At 36.4% G+C, this 25,156-nt stretch overlaps 2 protein-coding genes across 4 annotated transcripts in view; one reads left to right on the top strand and one right to left on the bottom strand.

Annotated features, from left to right (window-relative positions):
• Window positions 1–25,156, bottom strand: part of LOC115437293 (phosphatase and actin regulator 1-like) — a 61,954-nt gene that overhangs the window by 33,286 nt on the left and 3,512 nt on the right. The gene's annotated exons all lie outside the window — the stretch shown is intronic.
• On the top strand, window positions 9,920–17,919 carry LOC115437292 (oocyte zinc finger protein XlCOF6-like). Of its 3 annotated transcripts, none has more exons than XM_030160488.1 (7): window positions 9,920–10,057; window positions 10,206–10,405; window positions 13,021–13,122; window positions 13,203–13,298; window positions 13,498–13,608; window positions 14,411–14,534; window positions 15,450–17,919. In XM_030160488.1, the coding sequence occupies exons 1-7, from the start codon at window positions 10,033–10,035 to the stop codon at window positions 17,702–17,704; spliced, it is 2,913 nt and encodes a 970-aa protein (XP_030016348.1). In that variant the 5' UTR covers window positions 9,920–10,032; the 3' UTR covers window positions 17,705–17,919. The 3 variants fall into 3 exon arrangements, with proteins under 3 accessions (XP_030016348.1, XP_030016347.1, XP_030016349.1); XM_030160487.1 differs by having other exon boundaries at window positions 9,941–10,121; XM_030160489.1 differs by lacking the exons at window positions 9,920–10,057; window positions 10,206–10,405; window positions 13,021–13,122 and having other exon boundaries at window positions 13,256–13,380.

The following is a 25,156-nucleotide window of genomic DNA, read 5'->3' as shown; positions in this document are numbered from 1 at the left end:
ACCTTTATTTAACCAGACAGAGTTCCACTGAGATTGAGATCTCTTTTACAAGGGTGAAAGAAAACAGGTTTTACAGACAGGTAGTATCAATGAATTAAAACAAACAGTAATATTGTATTAACAGAAAAGTTAGACAGTTCTTTAAAGTGCAGTTAATAAAGTGCAAAAATTGAGTTGAGGTCACAGCAATTTAGAAACAGAGACAGTGTAATAAAGGCTCACAGTAAATTTGAATCTTAATGAATTAAATCAGGGAGAAAAAAAAGGAAAAAGTGTCTTTTTTCAACAAAGCATATCATTAACTGAATATAAAACAAGTGTCTCCATCCACTGCCATGTGTCAAACTCCATGGGTTTTACTGGTGAATCAATGTTGTAGAAAATGACGGTGTTTCCACATTCACTATGGAGCCTCTGAACGTCCACAGGAGTCATGTCTGATGGCTATGAAAAGATGATAAATTGCATTTTACCTCAATTGATGGGATTAATGGATCAACAGGTATTAAACATTTTTGATCAGTGACGATTTTGGTTGAGGGTGGATGTTTGGGTCTTTATGGGTTAACATGGTCCGGATGTGTGCGCACTAGGAGTGATAGTGACTATGTCGGTAGAAGAGGGGGTGCTGTAAGGTGGAGAAAAATGATGATTTTTCTCGGGATCCATGACTGAAAACCATTAACCTACCACCATAAAAGAATGTTTGTTTCCCTAAGCACTAATATACATATTTATTCTTTGCATTAGTTTTGTTTTGCTTCTGGCAAAAAAGAATAAAATCCAGTCAGCCTCTGATCCCCTGCCTCCCCCCTCCTTCCATCAGATATGGTTTGGTCCTAGCTGATTCTACTAAATATACTTCCATCCTAAAAGCAAAACTATATTTTATTTGTATTTGTATATCAATGTAAAAAAAAATCTAATAACATAAGTTACGACTTTATTGATTAATGGGGGAAATTGCAGTGCTTATAGCAGCAAAATACAGAAAACAAAGTGCAGGAGACAAGTAGAGGGAAACAGGAAATATTAGAAGTATTTGCTATTTATATTACTTGTTATAGAAGAGTATTTGCTATTTATAGTACTTGTTCTAAAAGAGTATTTGCTATATATATATAATATATATATATATATATATAAAACTTAATAACTAAATTACATGTAATCTAATAACACTGTTATCCTTAAAAATACTAATGAAATGTAAAAGATGGTTTGTACCTTTCTCATCAGTCTTGCATGAAATCATAAAATCAAAATATTGATCCATGCCTGCACAGGAATATATTTTTGGGGTTTGCGTAGTTTGCAGGATTGAAGTGGTAGATCCCACAGGGACATTTTTTTTTTTCACAGGGCCCCAAATCTCTTGCAGCACCCCTGGGTAGAAGGATGATGAAGATGGAGCTACCAGGCAGGAGGCAAAGAGGAAGATCAAAGCAGAGACCCAGTCACCGGTGACCACAACCATCTACTGAACTAAACTGTTTAATAACTTCTGATCCACTCATCCTATCAATACATGTAAATAATTGGTGTAAAATACAGTTTGTCATCTTTTCATGGTCATCAGATATGACCAATTTGGACGTTCAGAGGCTCCGTAGTTACCGTGGAAACACCATCATCTTCTACAACATTGATTCACCAGTAAAACCCATGGAGTTTGATCAATGACAATAGATGGAGACACTTGTATTTATATTCAGTTATTGATATATTTGCTGAAAAAGTCAGTTTTTCATCAGTTTTGTCTGTTTTTGATATAATACATCTAAATTTTAAACTGAGCTTTTTATGAACATCTACATGATTAATAAATTAAGTACAGGAAAATACATGATTTTTACTGAAAAATTGCTAAATACAGAGGATAATACTATAATGAACAGTGATAAATCATTTAAGAAAGGTTACATATGGAGGAAAAATCTATTTGGGAAATGCCACAGAAGTAGTTCTGGGTCTTTATGCGTTAAATGTATTCCTTTGTGTTTTTAAATTTCTGAGAAAACAAGTTTTTTTTACTCAATATTTATCTCCTGGAAGTTAAATGATGTATAGCTTGTTTTTGGGACAAGTAAACCATTTGTTGTTAAGGGGAATGATTTCTTTTCTTGCTTTGGAGAAAATAAGTTAAACCAGAAGAAATGAACTTGACAAGTTTTAGGAAATATGGATCATTTCCTACAACTTCCTGGACAATTGTAAAGCAGGAGATGGATCTTTTTTTTCTATGTCAACTTGTGTATATCTTACTTTTACTTCTTTTTTTTCTTTCGATACAGAGACATTTCCACCTGCTATCAGACTGCAGTTTTGTTTTTTTTGTTTGTTTTTTTTTCACAAAAGCTAAAACATTTATTGTAATTTACAAAGTAATTTCTAAGCAAGAGTGAGGCAACTGCCAAAAATGAGAACATCTATCTAATTTGGGCATAATAACAGACAAGAGCTGAGAGAATTCAATCAAAGTAAAGCAACACAGCAAGGGGACCTTAATCAGTAATCAGAAAACGCACACTTCAAATGAGCTAACTCAGTCCAAAGACCCAAGGAAGCATTAAATATTCTGTCTTTACATCACCAATTCCAAAAGCCATTCACTTGATCCCTGAAGTTACATTTTGGAGTAATTGATAACATTAATGGCCAGTTAATGAGGCGTTAATCATGGAAAAGATAACAGACCCCGTGGCATTTCAAGTCACATTTCCTGATTGGGGTGAGTATCTTTGATGTTCCTTCAGTGAGCTGCAGCTTATTCCAGTCACATCAAAGCCCTCTCTGAAATGTGGGACAGAAGCACTTGATTTCCTCCCACCACGGTGCAGTGCAGTAGTTGCCCTCAGTTGCCTCTGTTCATTCCAAACTTTCACCCTCTTGCATTGACATACACACACAAAGTTGTGGAAACTGGCAGAAAAAGGGCTATTTTTAAGTATGACTAAACGTCTTTTAAGTCAGAGTCAGAGGTTAAGGGATAAAAGAGAGAAAGGCTTATGAGGTAGATAATACTGCAGCAGAGAGTGACTGTGTCTGTGTTTGTGAGAGAAAGATGAAGAACGGAAGTGAAATACTAAGAGGCTTTAAACACTCCAGAAATGTGTCACTGTTTAGCCGCACCTCTAATTTTAACAACAGGGACGGCGATAACCCTCCCCCCTCCTTTTAACACCACATAGCTGTGCCAGTTGACCTTCAAGTCTCAAAGTCTGGTGATTTGTATGACCTGCATCGTATTAAGGTGCACTTCAGCCTTGATTTCCTATTAGATAACTCTTACAAGAACTACATAATTAAAGCTAAAAGACAGGTCATTTGTCTTCTGCAAGGGTGATTGTGGAAATGTGGTTATGTAACGGCTATGCCAGGCTGTGCCATTTAGTGTTCCGGTGCATCACTAATCAGTGATTCAGAAAAAAGAACAATGTGGTAAAAAAAAAAAGTAATAAAAAAAAGTTGCCCTTCATGAAGCACTGCCCAGTGTCTCAGCATTGTCTGACTCGTTATTTCTGCCCCTATTTTGTAAAAATACTGCACTGTACTTATCTGATTAACCCATAAAGACCCAGTGCTACTTTTGTGTCAGTACTCAAATAAATTTTTCTATTTAACCTTTCTTAAGCAATTTATCACAATTTATTGTAATATTATCCTCTATATTTTGCATTTTTCCAGTCAAAATCGGGTATTTTAATTTTTTAATTTGCTAATCATGTTACTGTTCATAAAAGCTCAATTAACCCTTTCATGCATAGTGGTCACTACAATGGACAGTTATTCTACAGATGTTCTCTTGTATTTTCACGGGTTTTGTTGTTGTAGTTCCATATCAGCCAATACAGTGGACATTTATGCATCATCCCAAACAGTGAAATTCATACTGTTATTGTAACTGTGCTGTTCTTGATAACCCTGATCTGCAGTGACATGTTTTAGTGTAAATCAGCAAACAAAATAGTTTTGTTTGGTTTTTTTTGCATATTATCTCCATGAAGTGGATAAAAACTAGTATTAGAGTATGTTAAAATGTGACAAAACATCTAATTAGCAGCATTAAAAATGTTTTTATTGCATAGTTTTCCATCTCACTTTCTGACATTATGTTTTAAACACGTTTCTTTGCTTCAAAAATCAAATGCATGTTTATCGCATTGTTGTTTTCATGCCTAAAGAGGAAAAAAATGCTCATGAAAAATATCTTGACTAAGATTCTCATAATTCATGCCAGAAAGGGTTAAATTTGAGAGTTATTATATCAAAAACAGAAAAAACTGAAGGAAAATTAACTTTTTTAGTAAAATATATCACTATCTAAGTGTGTCCATCCACTGTCATTTATTAAACTCCATCGGTTTTAGTGGTGAATCAATGTTGTAGAAGATGACCATGTTTCCACGGTAACTACAGAGCCTCTGAACGTCCAAATGGGTCATATCTGATGACCATGAAAAGATGACAAACTGTATTTTACACCAATTATTTACATGTATCGGTAGGATTAATGGACCAACAGGTATTAAACAGTTTAGATCAGAAGATGCTTTTGGTCAGCAGTGAATTGGGTTTTTATGGGTTAAATGTGACCTTTATATCAGATGGATGGTACTCATTACAAGCTTATTACAAAATGTCTGTTTACTTCCAGCAAGTTTCCACATGTAGCTTTCACTGTGCCACCAGCTCTATGGACCAAAATCTTTTTACAGTGTCTCCTGAGTTTCCTCCTGAGCTGGGAACTTGGGTCGGATTAGAAACTGCTGCTAATGTAACTGTGAAGATATAAAATGCATTATGCAATATTAAAAATGATTACATAAGTAAGTCTAATAAGAAAGTATAACTTCACTTAACAGGCTTAGATCTGGTATGTCAGTCCTTCCACAGATAGAATGGAGCTTTTTCAACAGTTTCAGTGTGCACAATAAGCTGAATTTGACAGGTGTCCCATCTAAATATTCCAAATTACTTTTTCCAAATGAAGCATTTTCTGATTCAGACATGTGAGAAAAGTCAGCATCATTTTGGATTTATGAGGATTCTTTAAACGTCACCATTGCCCATATTTTTACCTCTTCTCATGAAATCATTGTGACAATGTGGTTTATTCTTGATAGATGAAGTGTAACTGGGACTTAACCCATAAAGACCCAAATATACACCAGTGACCAAAACCATCTACTGAGATAAACTGTTTAATAACTTCTGATCCACTTATCCTATTAATACATGTAAAAAAAAATGGTGTAAAATACAGTTTGTCATCTCTTCATGGTCATCAGATATGACCCATTTGGACATTCAGAGGCTCTGTAGTTACCATGGAAACACTGTCATCTTCTACAACATTGATTCACCACTAAAACCCATGGCTCAATAATAGTGGTCTCGACACTTGATTTATGTTCAGTTAATGATATATTTTACTGAAAAAGTCACATCATCTCAAGTTTTCTCTGTTTTTGGTGTGATAACCCTCAAATGTAATCTTAGCATGATGATTAAAGTACACGATCAGTAAAATAAATAATGGAAAATACCTGATTTTCATTGAAAAAAAAATGCAAAATGGAGAGGATAATACTATGATAAATGGCAATAAATCACTTATGAAAGGTTAAAAAGAGAAAAACATTTATTTGGGAACTAACACAAAAGTAGCACTGGGTCTCTGTGGGTTAATATGTAATTATTCCAGCTGATCAAAGGTGATTACTGATGTATATTAATGGGAATAAAACAAGGAATGTGTCTGAAAACTAAGATATTCCAACTCTATGGACAGCCTTATATAGAGCACATGCATAGGCTGAGACTCCTGGCCCTTGTCTATTGTCAGCTGAAGTAAAGACATGGATCTTCTCTGGTAGAGATGGATGCTTAAAAGAATAGTCCACTTTTATGGCTGGAAGGAGAAACACACCTACTGTTAAACATTAAGATAGAGGATATTAACAGGTTTATGCATATAGGCAAATATAAAAAAGCTGACCTTTTCTAGAGGGTGTCTGAAGGAATAAAAGAAGGAGGCTGTGGTCACAGTGGAAAACTGTGAAAATGCATTATTTTTAATTGGGTATGCATGACTGCATGTAAACAGGAATATTAGAGGAATATTCATTTTCATTGGCCATATAAACAGCTTATTTTGAATACAGCCTTTTTCAGAAATAGGGAAAAATAGGAAGAATTAGTGTTTATGTAAATATAGTCGGTGACTGAAACTATACTCACTCCAATGGTTTTAGAATAAGAATGAGACAAACTGTTTTTCACCATCAAGTCTGGAACCTTTCCTAATATTAACATTGAAGAAATTATTAAATAGAAGATACAACCCATTCAGTATATGAAATACAACAGTAAGAACTAATAATAAACTATTGTTTGGCCTAAAATATGTATTCTCAATGAACAGGCTAACAAAAAGCTCCATTTGGAAAGACTTTGAGTGAAATAATGGCCGTGATGGGAGACAACACATGTCTGTTGGGGCTGACCAAAGAAATTATACAACATTTACATGTACATCCCTTGCCATATATTACAGCATATTATTTAAAATACCATTGAACATGCTTCAATTAATTACTAAGAAGACGCAGCACCCTCACTGGAAGTTAATGGAAGGAGGAGGATGAGGAGGTCCATGACATAGAACAGAATGCTGAACTGAAACTAAAAACAGATACGTTTCTAATTTCTTTATTTTTTGCACCCAGACAGAATTCATTCATTTTATTTTTTTCCCTTTTTCTGCTCTCTCCTGAATGTAAAATGAACAGTTTATTCTTATTCTTATTAGTTATAGTAGTAGTAGTGTTTATCTTTAGTTTTTTTTCTTCTTATTTTCTTCCCCTATGCCTTCATTTAAATGTTTGTTTTTGTTTTTTTTTTTACTTTATTGATAGAACTTTTCAACATTTAACAAATATAACACTTATAATTTCAAACAATGTGCTCATAATACAGGGTGGGGAAGCAAAATTTACAATATTTTGAGGCAGGGATTGAAAGACAGTGTATGACCAATTAGTTTATTGAAAGTCATGAGAATTTATTTGCCACAAGAAAACTGACATAATAGAAAATGTTTTTATTCTATGTGTCCTCCTTCTTTTTCAGTAACTGCCTTCACACGCTTCCTGAAACTTGCGCAAGTGTTCCTCAAATATTCGGGTGACAACTTCTCCCATTCTTCTTTAATAGTATCTTCCAGACTTTCTCGTAATAGTTTTGCTCATAGTCATTCTCTTCTTTCCATTATAAACAGTCTTTATGGACACTCCAACTATTTTTGAAATCTCCTTTGGTGTGACGAGTGCATTCAGCAAATCACACACTCTTTGACGTTTGCTTTCCTGATAACTCATATGGGCAAAAGGTATGGATAATAGTGTTAGGTATGATTATGACATCAATATATGTTTGGTTTCAAAACAATTGACGTAGTGCCTGCTGAGAAAAAACAACTAAATGTTCATTGTAAATTTTGCTTCCCCACCCTGTACAATGACTGACACCAGACATAGTAAACAAACAAATATTTGAATGTTTTTTTTTAATAAAGTTTGGATGCGTTGACTGGCATGCAGCCTGTTTCACTCCTTCCCGTTCCCATACTTTTAAACTTTAATTTTTATTTTACTTTCTTTACCTCTTTTTTATACCTTTAGTCATTACATGATTTCCTCTGGGATTAATAAAGTATTCTGAATCTGGATCTGAATATTCAGTCAGTTAGATAAATAAGGTCCTGGCAATAAAAGTTCCTGTAGATGTTGGTGGAAAAGGGGCTAATATGTTCATGCAGATCCACACAAGATCCATGGACACTCACGCCTATTTACATTTGTGTTGTGTCTGTGGAGTGAGGAAACCAGTGATTGTTTTGACTGTATTACTGCACATAAGGAAAAATAATCACATGAAGATGCAAATATGAATCATGTAGGTTTTGCATATTTGCAGTTTTGAATCAATTTAATTTGGCTGCATTTTTGACTCATACCACATGTAGTCATGTAATCAGTGCTTTCTTAAATGCAGACTCACTCTACTTCACATTGCAACTGTCACAAGATACTTATACTGACACAGTAAGCTGTTCTTGCTAATAAGTATTCACCAATCCTCTATGAGTCATACCTGATGGTTAGTGTTGTCATGAAGCAAGATGTTAGCAATAAAAATACACGGGGCATATACATATTTGAGCTTCATTTTACTTAAACCTGAGTTGTACATCTGAATCCTTAACATTGTGGCGTCTGGTGTAAATTGATTTTCATGGATATAGTCCAGGTTTTAGGCTAAACAATCATACAACTTCCGACTGAGCAGGCTGTCTCAACAAATCTACTCTTCGCTCTCCCCCTGTATCTCCGTCTTTCTCCATCTGTCACTCTCTCTGCATTTTTATCTGTCTTGCTCCCTCATAGTTACACATACACACAGTACCTCATTTCTTTGGCGCAATCCGAAATGAATTAATAAGATGGTAAAAGTCTATGCTTAGCATTTTCTACTTTTTAAAAATGGCTGTAGGAAAATGTGAATAGTTACGTAATTATAGTCGGTAAGAAGAATGAATCCTGACATTTCATATGCAGCCTCATGCTCAACCTTCAGCACTATGTTCAATCTTCCTCCTGACAAGCACGTAATTAATTTAATATGATTATGTAAAGTCTGCTCACACTGTTATAAGAGGGAAAGATATGCATTCAACAAACAAACAGACACAGAGCAAAGAAATGGGAGAAGAGAGAAAAACAAACTTTCTGAGCCAGGATCATTCTATTCAGCCCCTGCAGCCCCAAGAGTATTATAAGATAGGACTATTGGTGAATTGTCATAAATGAGAATCCAGTGGTTGAGAAAACAATATGTTTGGGCAGTGTGACTTCCTCTACATTTGCACTAAAATTGTTGAACTTGCCCTTATTAATCATGGATATAATCAGATATTGTATTTATCTATTTGTAATGTATAACAGTTGTTTGCTATGTCTTGATTTGTTGCAACTATATATGTATTGTTGTCTTGAAAATATATATATGTTTTAATTTCTATGAGCATTTCACCAGGTTAAATGTAAGTCCAGAAAAAATGACCTTGCTAGAGTCACACAGCAATATAAGGTATCAGAAAAAGTGACAGCAAAACTTTAAAAATTTGATTATGTGCGACAAATTATGTGTGACGTAGCAATTATGTAACACCAGATGTCTCTTCTGTTTAATAAATATCTTAAATAGGCAAAATACTGTCTCATTGTGCTATCTGAAGAAATTATTATTAGTATCAATGCAGCATAGAGTAGTTCTAGCTGTGCTGTTGGTGGTTATATGTATTTATTCTCCGCACAGCTTACTGACATTGCATTTCATCACACACAACAAGAAACAATACGATTCAGTTTAGAATGTGTGAGGTTATTACGTTGTGTATTGAAAATTGCAAACATAACAACCAGCAGGTGGTATTCCACTGGTAAAATTATGACATCAGAAACTAAAAATACAACTTTTATAACATAGTATGCAGTCGCTAGATTTTGCACAGTAGTTACATCATGCTGCTACAAATGAAAAATGTTGCAGTGCCAGCTGAAGGAGGCCACTTCACTGCAGAGCTGCTAGACTTAACCCATGGTAGATGTTACAATGCTGACACCTAGTGGGGGAAAAGCGCAACTTCAACAACTGAGGAAATGACAGTATTAATTTTTCTCATTTTTAAAATAATTCTAATGATCATTTTTTAAAACTAAAAACATCTTTTGTTTTTTTAAGAAGTCCGGAAAGACAATTTGGCTAAATAATTGACATCTGAACCGCTCTCGTGTACGTTCTTGCGTATGGACGTAATTACGTAATGGCGTATGATCTCCAAAGAGAAATCGGAAGTTAATAAAGGCCGTGGCGCCATATTCAGGGTTCAGATGTCTTCATGTAGCTGCAATGTTGTTAGATAATAACTGTATTAATATGTAAACTTATTTTGGCCGCAAAGTCAAAATGAGCCAGACGTTATCAGACTATGGTGAGTGTTTTTCACTCAGATAAACACGACGTACATCGACACAAAGCGACGTTTATGAGAACAGGTGGCTAACGTTGACTGCTAAAATAATGGACACTAGTGCTAATCTGTGTCTGTAGGTTTACAGTGTCAACATTTGTTTCCTTAGGTCACCTCCCCCTTTCCTCCCTACGTCTTATCGTCCCCCCTCTGCAGCTCGTGTCTGCGGTTCTGTGGCAGATAGTACAGCAGGGGGCCGTCATGTACTACGGGCTGCTGGACGACTTCGTCACCACAGTGTTGGACACAGTCCCCGAGCTGCTCACTTACTCAGAGAGAGTCCAACTAGTTATTGGCTTACGAGCAAGGGTAGGATGCTAAGGATGCTACAGACCTTACTCACCATCTTCCACAAAGAGACACATGGTTCACTCCAGGCTTTACATGATCAAAACAGGCTAATATGAACCAGACATCCTTTTTTTTTTTTTTTTGTATTTTATTTGTTTATCTAGACAGGGACAATGCACAATATACACTAACCTTAAACAGGAGAGAGGTAGTGTGACAGGTTGTAGCACTAGTGTTCATTTCCACCTGGGCAGGCTTATGTTATCATCATAAAAGCAGACATTAATAAAAACTAAGACATACAAAGAGCAGTAGGGTATAAGATGCATTTCCATAACTCCATCTATCGGCTGATATTTGCTTTGAGGTCTTATTTATGTCTTTGTGCAAAAGAAATCAATATAAGTGAATCCCCAAAGGAACTTTGTGTTGGTAAATGCAAGTTATGCAAATTTACAGGATTTCGGTTGCGTTGCAACATGTTGATGGTCATATGAACTATGTTTTCAGGTCAAAAATGTCCAATTTCATCACAATTAATGCTATATTTTCATGTCACAAACAGCCAAGTTATATTTGAACTGAATTCACCTGAAAAACAAATATTCTATTCTTTTAGATTCCCCAGTTTTTCTTACAAGATTATTTACTACATATCACATGTTTTATTTTTACAGGTTGCAATATGTAGTATGGTGCTGATCCATCCTGCTTATGTTACGCCAATACATACATTAAGAATGTCACACGTCACTTTTTAAATCAAAAGTTTTCTAATAATAAGCATTTTTATAAAGAAATAACAATTCTATATTGTTATTTACTCTTTAGTATGATTATAAACTATACAATAAATAATTCTGATCCTAGTTTTTGCACAGGGATCATTTGTGGAAACGGTGACATGGCTGCCGAGCATCAGTATGATGGGATCTGTAACAACCATGTCACATCCGTCCACTGCCACATTTTGTGTTTTTGTTAAGATGTTATTGTTTTAGATCCACAATGCTAACATTTATGAAGAAGAGGAGAATTAGCAATAGTAAGTATATAAGTTTATTACTAATAAAGTACTGGTACTGACCAGATCATGGGTAATGTCACATCTGTCCACCTGCAAAAGTTTTCACATACACATGCTATTCAAAATCCAATATTTCTGAAAATAGAGCTTCCACTGTCAAATAATATCAGTAATCTGTGCACAAATGGATTAGCATTATTTCAACACAGTTCTCTGCATTTCTTACAAGTTTTTTTTTTTTTTTTTTTTTGACAAAAATGGCCACTCATTTGACCCCCTAAGTAAATTTTAGCTGCTATATAAAAAAAATCATTCACATCCAACCATTCACTCTTATTCATCCCACTGCAGTCTGTCACACACTCTAAGCATCTTTACATCACATTATATTATGGCTACAGGTTTGGTTAGAGAGTAGCTGTTTTTTCACCGTGCGGGAAAATGTGTGATAGTTTGTAATTGTTAGTAGCTCCATTGGTAATGTGTTCCAGTGTTGCATGGCCACACATGAAAATGCTGAATTTGTAAATGTTGTTTTGTGCTTCAGAATCCTGCACTCGCTGCGTGCTGTTGATCAAGTAGTTCGAGATGTTTTTCCAGAACTCAAAGAGATAAACCTTTTTTTTCTATCTGCCTGATGTTGACCTCTGCTGAAGGACACCTCTTATCTGCTATATTTTACTTTATACTATAAACTGTAATCCACACAGGAACATAAAAAATAGATTTCACATATATCTGAGAAAATCATAAATGTAGTCACAAAAAAAAAATCTGACCACGTGTTACAAATAATATGAGATCTACAGTCACGGAAAAAAATATTAGACCACCCTTGTTTTCCTCAGTTTCTTCATTTTAATGCCTGGTACAACTAAAGGTACATTTGTTTGGACAAATAGAATAATAACAAAAATAGCTCATAAGAGTTTAATTTCAGAGCTGATATCTAGCCATTTTCCATGTTTTCTTGATAATAACCGAAATCACTTCAGTTCTTACATCAATAGCTATGACATTGTACTGCCCAAAACAGTGCTTTTAGGCATTCCATGTTTTGTTTTCTGTCTGTTTTAGTCACATGATACACACAGGAGTTAGAACATGATTGCATAACCATTGTTTTTGATGACTTTTGATGGTCTAATAATTTTTTCCATGACTGTATGTATCTGAATGAATGATATGAATGGTTGGTCAAATCCCTCTTTATATCCTTTTTATTAAACCAAACCATCTCATTTTAAGTTATCCAAACAAATAGGGGAAAAAAAACAAACAGTTTGAACGGTTTATGCCATGTTTTATGCCAAGTTTTACATCCAAGCCTTAAATCTCGGATGTAAATGCAACCAATGCTGTGCACAAAGATGCTTGACTACAGTAGATATTAAGAAGAATAATTCCTGTGTCTACAACTCTACCCATTTTCCTAAATAGGAAGAGTGTAAAAACCTGTCACTTGAACTTAAAATTAATAATAATAAAAATTAAAAAAAAATCATCCCACATGAAAGTATTGAGATGGCTGTGCCGTCTCTCAACCCTTTGTTTTCTTTTAGAAGTAGTTAAATAAAAGCGTCTAAACCTCTTGATTTGTCAACAGGTGGTGCTAGAGATGTGCCGCAATGATGGTTTCTCCAGTACACAGACTATCCAGCCGCATTTGAGCAGGATAAATACCTACATTATGAAACAGGATAAAGAGGTCAGTGTCCTTGTTCAGTCTCAATCCACTGTACATGAAAAGTGAAATTACTAATGTGTCTTGTATGTGTTTTTTTAAAGGCTCCCAGTTCTGAGATGAAAGCATCAGTGACAAACTTCTTGATGCTTGTTAACACTCTTGTGGGTGACCCATGCCAGAGGCAGATGTTTTATCAGGTGACTTTTTTGTCGAAGATGTTAGAACCTTGCTAGTGTAAGCAGATTATGCTTCATTGAAATGTGAGACGTTAAAAACAGTGTAAGTATAGTAACCCAGATCATATGGTTATATTCAGTTTGATTAAATGCTAGACGGTTATGTCTTTTGTTTGAGCGGCAGATGGTAACAGTAAGGACTTTGCTTAATTTTCTGTAGAAAATCTTCCCAACTGTGTTTGGCCTCAAATATGACGCAGCTCTTCAGGCTCTAATGAGAAAATTCCTCCTCACTCTACAGAAGCTGTTGCCTGTTCCAAACCTCGAACAAGTGGGTACACCACAAATATATTTACATACACAGATACAAATATACAAATACAGACAAGTTACAACTGTTTAGGGTTCCCACACATCCTGGAAAATCTGGAAAATGATTGGCCAATTTTCCAGTCATGGAAAACATATGAAAAATGAGAAAAAAGGTCATATGTCCTGGAAACGGTTAAATTATCCTGGAAAATTATTTATCCTCCCCCTGCCTTGTGACCTTGTGTGCCTAAACTGTGCCTAAAGGAAATTGTTATTCAGTGATTTATTGAAAATATACAAATATTTTTAGAGGAGAGAAAGTAAGAGAGAAGAGAAAGTTGAGTTGGGAGTTGCCCAGTTGAACATTGTAACTCCAGTTTGTCATGTTAATGAAGTGCTGCACTGTAATCTGGGGTTGTGTTTGCATTATTCTATGATATATTTGTCATAATTATTTTTCATAGATAAATTATAGCCACAGACTGCATATCAAATGTCTGAATAATAAACATAGAAACAATCTGGGTAAATACAAGTTACAACTGTAGAAAAGAACACTTCCAAAGAACGAGTGGGACAGGGGAATGGATTAGTGTATGACATAATAACTTGTCTCTGTAGTGGCTGAAAATGTCCTGGAAAAGTCCTGGAAAATAATTTTAGGGAAAGAGTGGGAACCCTGCTGTTGTTAAAAATGCTCTGATTTCATGGTTTAGTTGTTGGTATGTCATTAATTGGCCCCATAAAATGTTCATAATATTATTCTATTACACTTATTCTATTCATAAACTTGATTTTAACCTGTTTTCCTCCCTCTCTAGACTTCCCTTTGGCTAAGTCTCTCCCCTACGATCTTGAAAGAGTGTGTGGAGCTCATGAATCAGCCTGAACCTCTAAATAAACTCATTCAGCATCACAGTTGTCATGGCCACGAGGTTGCACAAGGTGGGTATTTTGACTAAATTCCTGATCATTTGTTTTATTATATTTGTATAGACACTGCTCAGTTCAAAGAAAAGTTATAAGTTATAAGTAAATCTATAGTTATATATAAGTTATGTAGTTATAGTTATAGGCAGATAGGTTAGAGGTTGTAATTACTACAGTGATTAATGATCAGTTTACTAGAGAACATAAAGATTGGATTGTCTTTCAATGGAACAAGGTCCTGTGGTCTGATGAGTCCACACTGGCCCTGTTCCAGAGTGATGGATGCATCAAGGTGAGAATAGAAGCAGATGAAGTGATTACCCATCTTGCCTTGCACCTACAGTACATATCTGTGGAGACAGTGTTATGATTTGGGGTTGCTTCAGTTGGTCAGGTCTAGGTTCAGTATTGTTATGTGTCCATAAAATCAAGTCAAATGAACCTGAATATAATGAATGACCAGGTCTGAACATCGGTAGATTTTTTTCTTTCCTGATGACAAACATATTCCAACATGATAATACTAGGATTCATCTGGATAAAATTGTGAAAGAGTGGATCAGGGAGCAGGAAACATGATTTTCACACATGGACTGGCCACCACAGAGTCTAGACCTGAACCCTTTTGAGTATCTTTGGGGTGGGATGGAGAAAACTTTACACAGTGTTCCAACTCTCCCATCATAAAAGCAAGATCTTGTAAAAATGAATGCAACTCTGAATAGAAATAAACATGACATTTATTGTGGCATTGCATAAGCATTGCATGGCTTGAACAATCAAACAGTGAATGTGTCCCATATTCAAAGCTAAAGGCAGTCCAACTAAATATTGTGTGTGTGACTTTTTTAGCAGGACAGTGTATTTTTTTTACCACTTTCTTTGTGTTGCAAAACATCTATAACTTTTGATTGTGTTTTTTTCTCACAGTTTCTCCCTGTGTTGACGATTGCATCATTTCCAGCCTTTCCTACGAACCACCAAGCCTAGAAACTGATGAAGACGCAGTCAAGTATGGATCCATGTGTGTTGCATCAGACTGCCATACGGAAAACTCACTTGTCACTGAGTCTGAAAATGATGAAGAGAAATATTCTGTGATAAATCCAGAAATGAAAAGGAATGCACAAAGAAAAGGGCAACAGCAAGTTGAAGATTTGACAGAAGATCAAGGAGCCTCTATTGAAGTTATACTTCCTTTTGATGAAAGTGAGTCTACTGATGAGGATATGAACAAAGAATGGCATTACAGTTTGCAAACTGGTGGTAGGACATCATCAAAATCCTTCAAGTGTTTTGTTTGTGGGCAGATTTTTGGTTCCCTAAGAAAACTTAAGAGGCACAGTGTCAGTCAAAGTGTGTGCTCTTCAAGTTCTGTTAGCCAGAATACTTTTTGTGAGAGGATAAGCTTGCAACCAAAATCTAAGTCTAATAGTACTGAAATTACTGCCTCTAAAAGTGACAATGAGCTTCTATCACTGGCAACAGATAACCTGTCAAAACAGAGGAGTCTTCCAAGCTTGGAGAAGTCTCGTAATGACTACAGGCTTGTATGCCGTGTCTGTGGCCAAGTTTTCACTTACCCAAAGAATTTTGACAAGCACCAGAAGGTTTGTGCAGAGAGTAGTAAACAAGAGAGGCAGACAGAGCCACAGTGTTCCACAGACTTATCTCATCTTGCCAAACCAGACCCAGGTAACAAGACTGCAGAGTCTGAAACTGGACCTTCAGGTGCACGCCAGGAATCAATATCTTCTGACTCATCAGAAGAGCAAATGTGTAAAAGAAGCAGCCGTGTCAAGGCCTGCTCTATTTGTGGGACATTTTTTACGTGTTCTATAGACTTGACCAAGCACATGAGATGTCACACTGAACAGAGTCCTTACCTTTGTCTTTATTGCGGAAAAGAGTTTGACAGCTACGAAGACTACGAGACACATCAGGAAGGTACATGCAGGGTTTCAAGTGCACATCTACTCGCTCAGGAGTCATCCTTCAACAGCAGAATGAAAAAGAACCCAAAGGATACAGTTGTTTCTAGTGGTGAAAGTGTCCCAACAACCTCAGATGCTGCCACCAACTTGCAGTCTCTGCAGATGTGTAAATTGCCAATGACGTGTCAAGAGTGCGGTCAAGGATTTACTTACTACAAGAGTTTTGAGAAGCACCAGAGCAAGTGTTTCAAAAGGCCTCCTCGAAAAATAAAGCGAAAAACAAATCAGTTTGTTATCAAATCTTGTAATATCCAATCAGCTGAAAATGCCAGTGAAATTCCTGCTGAAATAGGTTCTGGTACCAGGGAAAGTGAAACTGTTACATCTCTTACTGGTGGACACCTTGAAGATAGCACCCCAGTCATGAAGTGTCCCTTATGTGAGAAGAACTTTTCAAAAATTGTCCTCATGAAACAACACTATTCTAAGTCACATAAAGTTAGAGGTCCATACCCGTGTCCCATATGTAAGATAAATTTTGTGAGGTTGTGTGAACTGGTACGGCATCAACATAAAAAGACATTATACCAGTGCACTGCATGTAAGAGATGTTACACAAAGCCAGGGTTACTGAGCGATCACGAAAAGGTTCACACGGCTGATGTAACACCACGAATTTGCGAAACATGCGGGAAAAGCTTCATGTCTCTCGCCCATCTGATTCAGCACCAGAGCAGGCATAAAGAACGACAGCCATGTGTCTGTTCCCACTGCGGGAAACAGTTCAGTACAAAAAACTGCCTGAGTGCGCATATGGTGAGGCACACAGGTGGTTACCCTTGTCCCCTGTGCGGGAAGAAATTCTTTCAGAAAACATACCTTAAATGGCATCTTTATAAACACACAGGGCAAGAGCCATACCTGTGTGATACATGTGGGAAAGGCTGGCCAAGTGTAGCTCAGCTCAAGATTCACATGATCCAACACACAGAGGAAAGGCCGTTCAAGTGCGAGGAATGCGATGCATGTTACAAAAGGCAATCGCATCTTATGGCTCACCGCAGAGCCAAGCACATCAGGTCGCGACCATTTATGTGTGAAGTCTGCAGCAAAACCTTCAGATTAAACGGTGAGTTGAAAAAACACATGATGGTCCATACGGGTGAACGGCCATACACGTGTCCCAGATGCAGCAAAACCTTTACAAGAAAGACACGCCTCAGGGAACACAGAGAAAAGGCATGTCTGTAAACACCTGTCAAACAACAATGTATGTTACTACAGTTACTGAAGTATCACGCACTGAGAATAAAATCTGACTTTCCATCTGAGGTTGCGCTTTTACTAAATTAAATTAAATCAGGGGTGCCAAACTCATTTTCGTTCAGGGGCCACATTAATCCAAACTTGATCTGAAGTGGGCTGGACCAGTGAAATAATAACATCATAATATATAAATAATTTCAACTCCCAAGTTTCTTCTATGTTTTAGAGTGATAAAGTTCTATGATGAAAGTGTTTACATTTACCAACTATCCTTTAAAACAATATGAATAACATGAACGAACTGAAATTTCATAGGAATATTAAGTGCAATTTTAACAGTATTGTCTCAGTTTATCATTTACACTTAAATTACAACTTACAGATCATAGTAGATCTACAAATACACAAAACATTTAATAACAGGCAGAATATTGGGAAACGCACTGAAGACATTTTAAAATGTTCATATTTGTTCAGGTTATTCGTGTTTTTGGGAAGTGATAGTTTGTTTTTGTGTAAATACAGGAAAATGACATGAAAATGTTTACATTTACAAAGAGAAAAATTTGGAGTTGTGAGTATTTATTGGTTATTATGATATTATTTTACTGATCTGACCCATTTGAGATTAAATTGGTCTGTATGTGGAACCTCAACTTAATATCTTCAGTGTAATTTTAGCATTTCACAAATTCATCCCATGGGCCAGACTGGCGGGCCGGATTTGGCCCCCGGGCCACATGTTTGAAACCTCTGTATTAAATGATGCAAGACCTAAAACAAGGCGGTTTGATTTCAGTACTGTGAGGAAGAATTTGAAGAGCTGAAAGAAATATCACTGCAGGCTGTTGTTAAAATTAAGCAAAACACTCATATGTGCTCAAAGACTTAAATAATCTTGTTTTTGTTGACTTTCACTGCTACTGCAGCATGAAGTGCACATTTAACCTTGTACAGTCATCAGTTGCATAAAAGCATTGCTCCACCAGAGTGCAGTGGTGATCCATGGAACCGTCTGAATTTCATCAATCAAACTACAAGTTCATTCATTCTTAACATCATACACCACCTCCCATTAAAAAGAACGAGGCAACACATTTTCATTGATATTCAGTCAAATAAAAATGACAATGAAATAGCGTTTGTCATTTTTGTATGTTTAACTATTATCTAGGTTTTAAATGATACAATATGATCGTATGGGCACAAGCACTAAGCCTTTGTTGCAAATATAAAATGCTATTTGTGTTGTTTTCTACTGCACCCTTCCCCTGCAGTGCACACCCTCAGTTTGATGTTTTTCACTAAGTCTGCTAATTAAGAAACGGCATTGCAGGCGAGGTGATAGAGGGTGACAGACACCAGCTTTCTTGGGAAAAATGAAAATTTCTCTCTGTAATAACTGCGCCTGAGGGGTGCAAAGACACTTGTTTTAGTCCTGTCTAATGAAAAGCCCAAACGCAGGAAAAAGGGAGGCTGTTTTCTAAGAAAAAGCCACCGACAGGATTTTCTATACAGGACAACATTGAAGGTGAAAAGGCAGAACATTACAAAATTACATTACTTGACAGCAGACAGGTAAAAAGCCCAGAGAGAACAGATCAACGTAATAAACAATCTCCACCGGTCTCTGCAGCACATTGGTAGGCAGACTGCTGCTCCTTTGGGATGTTCTGGCTGTCTGCATCCCCAGAGACACTTTGATTTTCTCTGACTAAAACCTCAATCTGTCCTTCGCTCTATAAATTGAGATCACAGTTATAGGAGTGGTCTATCCGCTGCAGTTTGACTTAAAGACCCCTCATTACTCTTAGAGTGTTTAGGTAAGATTAATACCTCTCAGTCTGCAGAACAGGTACTGCCTCTGCATTATTTAACATGCACGAGGAAGGCGCCTCACAGTCGATGTATATAAAATTACCTTAAAATGCTGCGATATTATTCCAATGTATTGATAATTCACATTTTTATATGTTTAAAACTAATTCATTCTTATGCATGACACATTATTGCACCTTTAGTTCATTCTTTTCTAATCATTTGTGTTTATATTGATGCTTTCATTTCAATCTCACTGTAAAAATCTTTGCAAAACCTTGACCAATACAATATTATCTCCTTGCAGTTATTATGTGATACAATTCCAAAATCAATTCTGCTTTGCACTGTTAATATTTGCTGGAGATAGAGGGAGAATAATGTCCCTCTGCACTAATCACTTAATTTAACAGAATTATTCTGCTTCTTCAGAACCCAGCCATTTATTCTGTAGGCTATGAGTCTGTCTTTACACACTTATGTAACTGAAAAGTGCAGACATAATCTACCATAAGCATCTGTTAAGAGCACACACAGCGTATCCAGTTTTAATTTGAACAGGCACCAAATACATTTTTTTCTAATATTATAACATTAGAAAATATAATACTCATAACATACTGACTTACAGCGTAGAAACTTAATTGCTTATTGACAGTATGCCAACTTATATTGAATCCCTCATATTCTTAAAACATCAAATTGTATTTCTTCTTTCAAATAGGGAAATGACTATATATAAATCATGAGTGCCAAAATGTGTCCTGACATTTATCATTGGGAATAGGATACAGTTTAGAAGCTGCTGACTGGTGCAATGCAGCTTTGATTGAATTCACTCCCAGGTTTGCAGCAGTGTTGAAGAGGGTCTGACTCTCCAAAGTCTCTTACTCAGCAGATATGTTATAAAGAGCTGGTGCACTGTGCAAGCTGCATTGGTGACGCCAGCAACGAGTGCCACTTTGCTGTTTCCCCACATTAATCATATCGGCTTAAAGGATGCCGATCCTATTCTCTCCACCTCCTTGATCCTATCTAGCGAAGATATAATTTTCATTGAATATCCTCATTCATATTTGGAGTCTACATACAGTTGTTTTCTTCTTCTGTAACAAAATTTATCACGTTGCTACATTCAGTAAAGCCAATAGTAGAGTAACAGTGATTCAGGCTAAGCTCTCTCCTTCAGCGTAATTGGTTCTTGGCAAAGCTGCCTTCAGATTGCAGTGGTATCTTATCCCTCTTTGCCCAATGTACCACCACACTCACTATAAATATGACCCATAAGCACATCATCACGCTGCCTTCTTCAGCTTGGAAGGCTTTAAAAAGGTGTTATTTCTTTGCTGGCTTGTGGATAGTACATCACCACCAAAAGCTATTCCTACACTTCCAAGTAAGAGATGAAAAGGGGGGGAGAGAAGAGAGAATGAGAGATTGTGGGAAGGTACAGCTTCCATGCAGCAGCCTTGTCTTTAAAGACACCTGCCTGTCTTTTTCTTTCCACTTTCTCGCTACTGAGCTTGGCAGGTTTTCTGGCCAGGTGGCTCTCATGGTTGATTGAGTTTTTTATGCAGCAGGAGCATCCAGTAAGAGTCCCGGATTTAGCATTGCTATTTTTTCCTGTGATTTTCCCACTCATGTTTTATTCAGACCCGGGATGCTTCAGCACAAAAAGGCCTATGTGCAACCAAGTAGGGAAGATGGATGCTTGGCTGTTCTTTGAGATGCAGGGCTGTTAGTCTATCATAAGGTACGCTGGAATGTCAGCCGTGTGCTATGTTTGTTCAGGGGATGCAGTTCAGAGAGAGAACGATGGGAAAAGACAGAGCTCTGATCTAAATCTCTTGCCACTAATTATTACCACTTTATTAAACACATTCGCTAACAGCCTCTAGTGTTGCTATCAGAGAGATTAAAACATTACAAATTCAACAGACTCTTCACTGGATCTGACCCAGCTCAGTCAAGCTAAAAGTGCGCACATCTTTCTAGGGAAGCTATGTTTCTCTGACATACTGCAAAACCTCAAGTAACCCAGACTTGGCATAAAGAGCTCTGCAGCAGAAATGTGTTCTGCCCCACCATTGAATTGGGTGTGTATTGATTGTTCTCTGTTAGAACAGTGGTGCTTACTATACACAGGGATTGCAACACAGAGCAGCAAACCAGAGAGAATGAAGGAAGCGGTGGGTGGTGAATGAGTGGAGCTTAGCTTATTTTAGCTTAATATAACTGAAACAGAGCAAGCTTTGACAATGTGTGCACCAGTGCGTGCATAATCTAGCTGTACATCTTTTGCATCATGTGCTGATGGTTGTTTCCATGAGTAGTGCTTATTAACATCCTAATTTATACACGTGTCCGTTGTGCAGGGATGCAAAAATACATTAAATTAAACATTCTGCATAATCTATCCACTACCAACTGCAATGCAGCCAAGTCCTTTTTGCATTCAGACCAGGTGTAATGGTGTGAGCTCCAGCCAGCAGCCACAAGCACACTGCACACATCATGCAGCTGTTTAACCCAAATATCTGCCCTGTAATTGCTCTGTGATTATACCCCCATATGTCAGGGTTTAAGTGAGAAGACCATGTAAGGACAAGCTGAAGTGTGTCGAGACTGTGAGTGCAATAAGCTGAAATGTGTTCTGAACATTTTTTCCTTCAAGTGTTGTCATGCCAGCAAACATCTTATTAAGTGTTACCTAGTTTACCTTATACTTCTACACAAATATAAGTCAAAAAATGTCACATGCAATGAAAAATATATATTAGGAAGTGAAAGTATATCGAACAACGATGACAGAATTATTGGTTGTTGTACCGTTGCGGAAAAAATTATTAGACCACTTCTTGTTTTCTTCAATTTCTTGTTCATTTTAATGCCTGGTACAACTAAAGGTACGTTTGTTTAGACAAATATAGTGATAACTAGGGCTGTTAGAAAATATTGGTTCTGCAATACATCGCAGTATTTCATTTCACAATACTGTATCGATATTAAAAAGTACTGAATCGATATTTTTAGATTATTATTCAAATGCAGATATGATGGAGGTTCATTTTTGTTTTTTGGTTTTCTTTATTGTTTATATTTTATTTATTATTATTATTTAACACTGTTTTATTAAATAATGGTTATTTGAAGCATCCTAAAAGCACTTTTTACTGTCTGAGAGAGCCAGATGTTCATTTTTACTCATTTGTTGATTATTTTGTTCATTGTCCTTGAATTCATTGATTAATTCATTGATTATTTTGTTCATTTTTACTAAATTTGTTGATTATGCCATTCATTTTGTAGATTACTCATCATAAACAGGACACCTTACAGCTGTAGACATGATGTGTCCTGATATTTTTTTCCATATAGTTTGTTGGGATTGCACAAAAATACTGTTCTGATGTTAGTTCTGAACTAATAGAATATAAACATTTGAGCTGGATCTTAAACTATAATGTCTGTAAAACAGAATTTCAGTTTGAACACAGGAACATTTTATAATATAACATTAGATCCTGTTTTGATCAAATAAAAATGTGTTTAGTATTTGTGCATATTTCTGGTGTAATTCAATTCTTCCAGGAAATAGTCATTTTTAAAAAAGAAACAAACAAAAAAATTGTCTTTTTAACAGTATCATGATATATCGTGATCCTAGTATTGTGATTTGTATCGCCAGATTCTTGCCAATACACAGCCCTAGGGATAAGAAAAATAGCTCATAAGAGTTTAATTTCAGAGCTGATGTCTCTCCATTTTCCATGTTTTCTTGATAATAACCAAAATCACTTAAATTCTTACATCAATAGCTATGACATTGCACTGCCAAAAACAGTGCTTTCAGGCATTCCATGTTTTCTTTTCTTTCCGTTTCAGTCACATGATACACACAGGAGTAAGTACTTGATTGCATAACCATTGTTTTTGATGATTGTTGATGGTCGACTGTATGTTAGATTGACAATCTGAGCAAAAATATTTGGCAGGAGGATGATAGTGAAACGTAGCTGCTGTTAAGAGGGAGCATTTCTGCAGACAATAAGCAGATAGGGCTGTAGTTGAGCTGCTGAATGAGTAAATACAAAAGGCAGACAAATTCCTCTGGTAAAACAAAAGCTGTGTCAGCAAGCAGCGTATACATAGCAGGATAACAAGGAACTCATGCTGACATGTTTACAAGTACACAAGGAAATCTTGAGTTTTTGGCCAAAACTAAACAGATAAGATTTCCGTAAGTAAACAGTGATAGATTTGTGTTCTCAAATACTAATCTCTCAGCTGCTGGCCCAGATGACAGTGTGTGTGTGTAACTAACGCCGTAATTTAAAGCTTCATAACAGGCACCTATTATTGAAATGAAACCCGTGAAGTAGGCCAAACATCAATCTACACCTACATCCTGTTATATTTTATGACAGGTGACAAAGATTGTTGATATCTGCACAAATTGCCAATATGTCTCTGCGACTGTGTGTGTGCCATTTAACTGTGGGGCAAATCATATTAGTAGAGACGCTGAACACGCCAATGCAATAAAGCGATATTTCATACATGCTCTCTGATTCCATTAGCAGATCACAGAGTATCTGTCATTGGTATGCTACAGCTGCTTGTCAGTGGTAGTTGTAGAAGAGGCTGAATCCCCACAGACTATTGGTCCATGTATGGCCAAATTATCAGAAAATCCGAGAGTTAAGCCCGGTACCTGCTCAACCTCTGAGCTCAGACAAAACACATTAAAAAGTCCATATGCTCCAAGTGAATTACACAGTAAAATCATTATTGCTGAGGGAGATGACGCTGGTAGTATTTCTAAACCAGGCTGTGTTTGATATATTAAGCTCTTCCTGCTCTCTGTGAAGCAGCAGTTCATTGATGAAAACATGGATATACTCATAATATTTTTTTCAGCAGCTCTGAAATAAATGCACCTCTTCAATAACCACTTTTCTACTCCTTTTGTTATTCCTATAAACTACAATATAGGCTTTGTTTAACCCAATATAATGATGGCGAAGAGAAGAAATACAATAACAAAGACATACAAAGCAAGTGTTTTGTCCTGAATTACACAAAGGTATATAGTTAGTTGTTTCATATCCTCAACAGTGCTGACTATTTATCATTATAAAGCACCTGGGTACACAACCACAAGACTTTTGGTTTCCTTGGCAATAAGCAAGCTAAATCCTGCTCCACTCCTTTAGGTGGAAGTGAGTCAACAGTGCTCTTGTTCCAATCGCCCCCATGCCATTCTAATGCTTTGTATGAGCTCTTTTTGAGTAGAAAAATAAAAATGGAACATAAAGGCACAGTGTTCAGTCACTGAAAACAACCTGTCTCCTTAAGAGATGAATCTCAGACCAGCTGGTAAACTACAAAACATCCTGCCTTAAGATGGAGTCAATTCTGTTTAATGCCGTTCAAGAATGAAGCTAAATTAAGCTTAGTTGGTTAACTTCCTGTCATTTTAGCGTTTCAAATGTTTGTTTTTTTTTTTACTTTTCTAGTCATACTGAGTGAATTTCACTGGAATCTAAGGCTGTTGGTCGGAATAAACAACATATTTTCCAAATGAAAAAGTATTGAAAATTCATAGTATAATGAATG

The sequence above is a fragment of the Sphaeramia orbicularis genome, chromosome 17 (assembly GCF_902148855.1).
Source record: "Sphaeramia orbicularis chromosome 17, fSphaOr1.1, whole genome shotgun sequence".
Lineage (NCBI taxonomy): Eukaryota > Metazoa > Chordata > Actinopteri > Kurtiformes > Apogonidae > Sphaeramia > Sphaeramia orbicularis.
This window is presented reverse-complemented; position numbering and strand designations above follow the sequence as displayed.